General features: G+C 37.4%; 1 protein-coding gene across 1 annotated transcript; it reads right to left on the bottom strand.

Annotated features, from left to right (window-relative positions):
- Window positions 1–3008: 3008 nt before the first annotated feature.
- On the bottom strand, window positions 3009–5295 carry LOC142556510 (uncharacterized). Its single transcript, XM_075667963.1, has 4 exons — window positions 5120–5295; window positions 4724–4996; window positions 3505–4290; window positions 3009–3338 (listed from the first exon to the last, which is right to left on the bottom strand). Exons 1-4 carry the CDS (start codon window positions 5208–5210, stop codon window positions 3295–3297), a joined length of 1194 nt encoding a protein of 397 aa, XP_075524078.1. The 5' UTR covers window positions 5211–5295; the 3' UTR covers window positions 3009–3294.
- Window positions 5296–9474: the final 4179 nt, after the last annotated feature.

A 9474-nucleotide genomic window follows, 5' to 3' on the forward strand; every position in this document is an offset into this window, starting at 1 on the left:
ATCGTTTATATTTAAGTTGTAGAGTTTGTTTTCTAATTCGTGTGTTCTAGTTAAACATTTATTCTTATAAATATTTCAAATACCTTTAGTAAAAAAAATTCAATTTATCAAGCATATAAATGCTAACAATGTTTTAAACAAATCAAGAATATATAAAATCTCTTAAAAAAACTTAAAATTATTGTTCAATATTAATAATATATTTCCTATTGTCTTTGCAACAACTTTTTCTCCATTGCCCATTATTAGGAAGATCTCACCATTCTTAAGTCTCCTACTTCTTGTCAGCTCTTGTAAATCTTTACAAAGATGAGATCAACATTCAATATTCAATATACAATAAGAAAAATTAATTGAGATTTTTACTTCAATATAATACATATAATTTTCCGGAAATTTTCTGAGAGAGATATTTCATGCGGTTGTGCTTCCATTGTCCAGGCTTCTTGCAGTGGAAGAAAACTTGTTCTATCTTAGTAGGTTTTGTGGGCCCTTTAGTAACATTCGGAGGTTGTTTTTTGTTGGGCTTGTTCTTCTTGGAAGAGACAAAATACTTCTGTTCCTTCTCTTGTGGGCTGTTTTTTGTCCCATACGAGGAGATCACTAGTAAAACTGACCTTTTCTTCTTGATAATGGGATCATAAGTCGTAAGTATATTGACTAGCTCTTCAAGGCTAGCCTATATCTTATTCATGTTGAAATTCAACACAAACCAGACAAACGAGAATGGGAGCGACAACAATAATATGTCCATAGACAACTCACTCGGGGTGACCATGCCCAAGACACTAACTTTTTAATAAGCCCAATCATCTTTACACTATGCTCGTGACCGAGGCCATCTTGCATGAGTGAAGTCATGAGCTCCTTGACAACAACATCACTTAAGGGACGTTTTTGTACAACATACAATTCTTGCAGGTGTGTGCAAATGTCAACAACATTTATTGTGAGAACCGAAAATATTACAATAATTAATATTGGGAAGAAAATTTATTAGCTAAGATCCTTTTATTGGAAATCCTTGTATGGGAGATTTTATTTTTGAGAATCTTGATCATCAAGTCAACAATATTCTTATGAAGGCATGCATATTTTCGAAATTGGGAGGATATATTGCAAAATTTGGGGAGATATCATGCAAGGCTAAAGGAATCAATGTATGGAGTTAGCAAATTTCGAAAATCAACTTGATATTTTGCCTAAATATTGTATTGCCTAAGGATGTAATGTCATGCTAGAATAAGCCTCAAGAGGGGAAGCAAATCCTCTCCTCCTTTGCACCTCAATTTCGAACCATTAGATTAGGAGGGAGGAGAACTCGATTTGGTAGATAATCAGCAGCCATGGAAGGATATTTTTGAGCCAAAAATATGAGATTTAAGCCAATTTTGTGCAAGATTTGAGCACCATATTTAACACCCTTCCCTCCACCTATAAATACTTCACCACTCCCCCTCATTCTCACACTCAAAAAATTCGAAAACCCTTGCTGAGGCTCTCGAAATTCAGCATCCTCTCCTCAGCCGAAATCCACTCAAAGTCGTCCAAGGAAAATCGCGCCGAAGTGCCGCCGAAGTGAGGATCAAGGAGCGACCTATCTTCTAAGCCAATCATCCACGTTTTTAGCATCAAATATTCAGTAAGTGGGCTATTTTTAAACTTTAGCATCGAATTTATGCATACATGTGTTCGATTTTTACAAGAAAAATAAATAGTCGAGTACAATCTTCTTTATACTCTTTTCGTGTAATTGTCATACGATTTCAAAAGCATTGTGAGGAGTCGACTGTATACGGGAGGGAATCCCAACCACGACGTACCCTTACGCGGTGGGGGACATAACCGCTATACGGCCTCGCCCCCTTAGAGGAGTAAAAATTAGGGACTGACGTCAGTAAACCGTAGAAGGTAGATGAGTCGCAGTGCTGTGTCGATGTTATACCTGTTTATGAAGTATGTATGCAAGTCATGTTTTATTCTCGAAATTTATGCATGTTGTCTTCATTGTGCTCGATTTTCCCCCATTTACCGAGTATTCCCAAAATACTCACCCCCCTTACAACCCTTCCCAGATAAGCCCGAAGAAGAACTCGAGGATGAGGAGTCCGAACAGTTCTGGGGATGGTGAACGCTCAAGGAATTCAGTTTAAGTTATTATTAAGTAGATTTACGTTTCCGCATTAAAACTATGTCGTCTTATTTATTTTGGTCACTGTAAAGACATTGATTATTTAATTTGAGATATGAATCTTAGACTGGTTTCGGTTTAAACTGTACTACAAAGGCTTGTTGTTTTCAATTGTGTGGTTGTAAACGACGCCGGTGTCAATCCCGAGTTTCGGGGCGTGACATTTATTGCATCTCGAACGGTCTCTGCATTTTTTTTTGACATAGATAACACAATATATAACTCTTAGCTTGTAAATCATGGTCTCACTATTAAATATATGATGATCGATAAACGAAGATATTTCATACATGAGACCCATACAAAGATCCAAGTTCAAAACCCTTGGTAAATGCAGATATACAAATGCAATATTATATAAGCTTCCAATATTTTACATATTTTCAATATTCAAAACTCTTTATTATTTGGGCTCACCATCTTTCCATCTTGATTTTCACTAGATCTAACAATTTACGTTAAATTTTTATGGCACATTGAGATACAATTTTAAAGGGTGAGAACATGTTATAAACCAGGTCCACTTTAATAATTATCAAATAATTAAAAAAATTCAACATTGTAAAATCTTCTAACATACACCTAGCACATTGGCCATGATTTTCAATCATCTTTATATCATATAACATCTCATATTATATAAAAACATAATATCACATATTATCATTAAATCATGCATCTTTCAAATTTGTCACTAGCCCGTCATAATTAATAAATTAATTGATTAAACAAATATCTTTATTTAATTTTTAATTTATTTATTAAAATAAATAGTCTTACTAAGCACTTACTCTAAAAGATGGACCTTGGTTGAATCTATGTTAAACAGAAAACCATAATAGTTTTAGGGACCAGATAACATTACACACTTCTTTCTTCAGTAAAACACTTCATTTTTTACTACATATACATGAAAGCAAGGAAGCTAGATTATCTTTGCATGATTTTCTTCCTACCAAACTATATTTTCTTCTAAAAGCTTGAGACTATATGTAAGTTGGGTGCATAAATGTATTTGCTGAAGGGGGAAGAAAAAGCTAAAGCTTGTAGAAACTCGGTAGAAACTGATTCTTGGGAGCTGTGATTGTCAAGAAAATCTATCTTCAATTGGTTTGCAGTATCCTTCCTAGATTTTCTTCTGCATGCTCTGTAAAAATAAATCCGTAAGCAATTCAATATCTGTAACTGCACCTAACATGCTACAAGAGAAGCGGCTTACCTGATAGCACAGAAACATTGTTCTGGTGGTTAAATACCTAATTTTTTTGTTGCAGATAAACTTATACTAAAGAATGAAAAAGTACGTGAACTACCTTCGTGGACGTGGGACGAAATTGGGATATGAAGTGAGTAGTTAGCACTGGCAGATTCGGAAACTTTTGAGGGATATGTATTGGTGGAGATTCGATTTTTTTTAGTGTAAGTTGGACTATCTGAGAAGATGGTACGAACAGAAGTTGATCCTCCTGCCATTGCCATTGAGCTAGATTGCTCTTCGTGCCAGAAAAACGAAGTTACAGCCTCTTTAACCTTATCCACCACACCTGCATCGCTAGTGGCATTTTTTGTTGGGCTTATGGCTTCTTTTATAGCCTGTGAAAGAGCCTTTTCGTCCTCTCCAGGCTCCAGCTTATTCAAGAAGTACTCTTTCATTGAAACACCTTTGTCCCACTTTTGAGGACTGCCACCAGATTTACTTGCATTTCCTGAGGTTTCAATCAGTTTCTTGGCATCATAATTTGCATGTGGCGCAACTGAAATGCATGCAACATCTGTTGCATTATCTTGTGCACCTACATGAATCTTGGAAGCATGTCTTGATGTTTCTTGCGATTCAGGAGTTGTCACAGTTAGGCAAGCAATCTTCGATGCAATTGTGTGAGTTGCATCAGAAACCGCGGCGTACGCTGGAGCAAATTTCTCGGAAACGGTTTCGCTGATGGTCTTGCTTGGGCTAAAGGGCTTGTCTTTTTCTTGATCTGCTGCTTCCTGTTTGCCATTGTTAGACAACATGTGTTTCTCAGAAAGCACCGGAACTGCTCTTGGATGTTGCCTGGCATTCTCTATGTAGCTAGCCGGAGCCAATTCCGATTCATACACTGAACGAAATTAAAAAATTTTAGGCGAGATTAAATCAACGGTGCGTCACTGTGTACAGAAATTCAAAGAAATCTCTTAAAAGCATTGGTGGGGGAGAGAGGACAGCCATCGCATGTGTGCTTAGCAAATTACAAGGGAAAGTGGGAGTCACTCTTCATAACACCGACCCTGTGCTTCATAGTGAAGTATGATAAAAGGGGGAGGGGGAAACTGCACTCCCCACTACCGGCATTTTATCTTATACTGAAAACTGTAAGTTGGTTATAATAATTGTCCATATTACGATTGTTTCTAAACAAGATTATAGTATTTGGTAAAATGACAAAGGACGATGATTCAATGCTACAATGTAATTTAATATGTGTCAAATAACTTTCGTTTTTTTAAAGAACTTTATGGTATAAATTGAGTCAGCTAATGAAAATATGTTACTTGGGGCTCCTAGAAATTCAGGATCGACGTCTAGTTCATTGTCGTTGTCATCGTCATCCAAGGTAACGCCCCAGGGTGGGGGGCTGTTATGATCATCTTGCTCGTCACTGTGTCTCCTCTTGCCACTCAGACTGTGCCTCAACTTCTTAGCTTGCTCCTTTACCTTGGTGAGAACCGACTTTTTGTTGTTTGTGGGACTGGTGTGCTCTTCTTGATCATGATTCACTCCATAGAGAGGCGACGTGTGTGATGATTGCCACTGTGCATCTTCCGCTATCAACGAAAAAATTTGAAACGATCACATGTTATAGTATCACAATTAAAGGTATATATATTAAGCACATTTTGCTGGGAAAGGATCGTGAAATGAACTCAAGCGATGATATAGAGGACTACCTCTCAATAGTTGCTCAAACGTCGGTGACGTCTGAGCTCTAGGTGTTTTAGGACTCTCGGCCGATCTCTGTGTCCTTTCGAGCTGAGCCATTTCGGCAATCTTCCTGTCGATTGTGAATGGTAAACATGAAAAATTATAGTGTTTTCAGCGTTTGTCAAAGCATGCCTTTCGGCCCCTTGAATGGACTAGTGCCTAAGAAACACTTGTGCTTGTTACACATTTGTGATTCAACAGAGTTACCTTAAATAGTAATTGACTGAGCTCTGCTCAAATTATGTAACTGTTATTCCTATTTATCCTCGTCCGATCATGGATTTAAATCATTTCTAGTCCTAATAATAGCATATCAAAAATTATCTCACACAAATAAATGGAATATTATGAAACGTCTACTGCTTAAAATTCTACATAAATATTTTACTTTTTATTTAAAAAGCTTTTTTCGTAAATATTCAAACACATGCATGAAATAAAAGCAGTCAATCATGCATTTTAAAAATCATCCAACGACTGAATAAAAATAATTGCAGTTAATTAAATTTTAAAATGAAATCATTATCCTAGTCTACTATTTTAAAAGAACTCAACGTCTGTCAAAATCATCATCAAAGTGAAAAGAGATGCAAAAATATTTAAAATATTGTTTACACTCATGACTCGTGATCATAATATGCGGAAGAATGCAAAGGTCCTCAGGTTGACATGTGCTCCCCCAGCTCATCTTATTCAGTCTTCAGCGTCTCCAGTCTCCTCGTGAACAAACTGCTCACATGCACCATTCACATCTAGTGAGTCTAAAAACTCAATACACCTGAACCGTTATAACAAGTACATATACATAACAAGCAACAGTGAAAAGTAATGCAATTAAACTAAACTTCATGATCTTAAAAGCATGAACTTAAGCATAACATGTCAAAGCATAAATGTATCCATAACATATCTCATCATATCAACATATACGTATTCATTTTCTTTATTTCAATTCATATCATTAGTTGTGACTTTCGTATCAGCTTTAGTCAATGGATCAATCTACGTATAACCGCGGTATCCGACGGCGGGGACATCAGCAACAGTATTACCCATCCACTGAGTCTTGGCCTTACATGTTCGTGCTCGTATTCATATTAGTCACAATCAACTTCCTTCCTTCAAAAACATGTCATCATATTCATTACTTATAAAAATCATGCATATACGTAAATTTTCTTAAAATCAAACATGCAACGTATTTTTTCGTAATTTACACAAAAAATCATGTTCAAGATAACATATCCATTTAAAACATTTAGTTTTGTGATCAGGGCGCTGCCAGGACTGCTAATTCGACCCGAGTGCAAAATGATCATTTTGCCCCTAGAAACCATAATTGATCATTTTACCCATGAACCTCAAAATTCCGACCTGAAGCAAAACAAACTCCTTAAAAAACCTCAAAACATTTTTATAATCATTTCCTAGATGTAACATCGAGCTCGTTCCGTAACTTTTACGATTCGTTTTAAAATTTGGATCGGGGTCCCGGTTTTAACTTGAGACTTGACCAAACTTTCTCAAATTTTAAACACAACTTAATCACACCCTACCAGCCCCTAAAAAACACAATTCCAGCCGTTTTGAACCCCTTAAAACCAGCTGTCCCTTGCCGGAAAATTTCTGCACTTGAATATAACAAACCCTAATGCGCCTAGCCCTCGAAAACTCGATCCTAGCCCAAACTAGACCGGACCAGCCTCAAACCAACAACTCTTAGACCACCTCTGGACCTTCCTGGACCGACCTAACCACTGCCTCAGCCTCATGTATGCGCACCCCTCGGTTCATCATGAAACACTCGAAATCACCCAAAGCCGAACCCTAATCGCCACTAGGTTCCTCGATCTCCCCCTAGCCCGAGTGTTAGAGTAGGTGCCCGTCGAGCCAAGTGTTGGCCGAGTGTTCACAATGAAACTCTATGTATAAACAATCTTTATTTTAATAATATTTGAAATTATTGTTTTGTCACATCTTTATCTGTATACTCATGCTAGTTGCATAGATAAAGTCCTTGAATATACAAATAGTAGAAAGAATATGAGATGCTCATATGATGAGTATCATGAAACTCATATTTGTAATACTGTATATTCTAAACAGTTCCTAGTCGATTCAGCCGCCGCTAAGAATTAGGATATAGGCCACTCGAGTTCGAGACTAGTATCTGCGATGTGAGTACCATGTTTCATTAGTAGAGGACATTGTGATGTCCGAGCATGCAGATAGGTGCTCCTGGTAGAGTGCACTGAATAACCCTCCATAAAGAACTTTCCAAGTGGTTCTCACTTATCGAGTGGAAACGTCTTAGTTTATGGTTGTACACCATTAGTCCTTATGACTCGGGACAACATTGAGACTCTATATGCTAGCATTGCACTTTGACTTGTTTACCGACTCTCATGGGGTCATCAGGTGGCAAGGTTGGGTGTTTTGTCGAAACATATAGGAGTCGATGCATTGTAGTCAGGGATTCACAGCTTACCTTCGGTTATGGATATCCTATGTAATCACATGTATATGTAGTATGAAATCTCTGATCAGAGTATGGTGGTAATTATGAAAGGGGTTTCATAGATTACACCATCGATGCAACTATGACATGACACATAGTATCAATTCATTGACAACTCTTGATATACCAATGGTTGTCGAATCGATCGGGATATATGAGTTGAAGGGACCGTACTGTACGCTAACCATAATTGAATGGTTCTTGCAGGCACTATCATTTGATACCTAGGAAATCATGTAAGCGATGCTGCTAGGCGTTTAACATGATTGGTTGGGTAATATCAGACTTGAGTTCTGACGTTCTTGTTATCAAGGAGTTGATAATTAAGAATGGAGCAATTGGGGTATGCTCGTATAAGGACATGTTTAGTCCGAATCACATGGAGATGTGAACCCACGGCTAGTTATATCAATGAACCATTGAGGGCCACACAAGTGCTAGCTTTCTAGATCCCGTTGAGAAGTTAAAATAGTTCAATGTGTTGAACGGCTTATAAAGGAGTTTATAAGCGTAAATAAAAATAGAAGTATGACTTCGATAAGGAGAATGTAACTTTTAATTTGAGGAAGTGTTCCAAACAAATAATGTATTTGAAAATTGTGATTTTCATAAACATTATTATGTACTAAATTAAATTAATTCAAGTGTTGAATTAATTAAACACTAGTGGACCTAGTAGAGTCCAAATAATTAAATTAATTCAAGTGTTAAATTAATTAAATAACATTGGGCCTTGTAGAGCCAAATTAAAAATAATTATTAAACTAATGGGCTTGAGTAAAATCAAGTAAAGTTTAATTGGACTCAAATGTGTTTGAGACATTTAAATAAAAGTCCATGGGCCTTGTAATAGTTACAAGCCCAAGTCAAAATGCATGCTTGGGAGGTGAAGAGTTGGAGGTAACTTTTTCAATAATCTATGCATGGCATGCACATGCTAGCTTTTGCTTTTTCACACACCAAGAAAACTCTCCTCCCTCTCTCCTCCCCTCCCCTTGGCCGAAACTCTCCTCACAATTTTCTCCAAAATTTTTCTTCTTCATTTTGATGAAATAAAAGCAAACTTCTCAAATAAAATGCCTTACATTTTCTAGTGCAAGTGTAAGGTGGATTTAGCTTCTTGGTGGTGGGCTTGATTTTGAGCAAGGAGTGCTCAAGGGAGGCTTGAAGATTAGTCTATCATTCAAGAGCTAAGGTGTATAACATCTTAGTTGGAGCCATCATCAATCTTACGAGATTGATAGGTAATTTCTATAAACACCCTGTGAATGTCATTTCGTGTTTTTGTATTTGCTACACATTATAGGATTAGGGTGCTCGGTTTTTGCCCTTGAAAAATTATTTTGAAACTTCCGTTATGCTTTCGGGCACCTTAATCGATCCCCTTTCACCGAGACCAGCCGTGCACGAGCTGCTCTAGGCTGTGTCTCAGACCTACCAGGGTCTATTCCCCTCCATGGAGCGTCCCTTACACCGTTGTCCTCCCCGAAACATTCGATCGAGCCACAACCTATCCTGAACGCAAAGTCCCGATCGGTCACCTACAAGAGCGTGACCTAGCCTCAAGCTCATCACATAAAACGCCTAAACACCTGCTGTAGAACTTCCTTCGAACCACCGACATGGCAGCATCCCATCAACCGAGCCGGGACGTGATGTACATAAAGGCAAGAAAATCATATTCATGGAGAAACGCATGTAAAATAAATTTAAAACGTTAGAACCGACATATATCATGCATAATCCATCCAAAACAAGTATTATGGTGTGAAAGACGAGAAAATGAAGGTAACGGGCGTGCAA

This window comes from Primulina tabacum, chromosome 9 (assembly GCF_025594145.1).
Source record: "Primulina tabacum isolate GXHZ01 chromosome 9, ASM2559414v2, whole genome shotgun sequence".
NCBI lineage: Eukaryota > Viridiplantae > Streptophyta > Magnoliopsida > Lamiales > Gesneriaceae > Primulina > Primulina tabacum.

What these genes read in the sequence shown, in the direction of transcription:
- LOC142556510 (XM_075667963.1), bottom strand. Translation starts at nt 5,210, where the DNA reads ATGGCTCAGCTCGAAAGGACACAGAGATCGGCCGAGAGTCCTAAAACA. An exon ending in GTTTGAGCAACTATTGAGAG is followed by an intron (nt 4,997 to 5,119) that starts GTAGTCCTCTAT and finishes TTTCGTTGATAG; the next exon opens with CGGAAGATGCACAGTGGCAA. An exon ending in TGAATTTCTAGGAGCCCCAA is followed by an intron (nt 4,291 to 4,723) that starts GTAACATATTTT and finishes AATTTCGTTCAG; the next exon opens with TGTATGAATCGGAATTGGCT.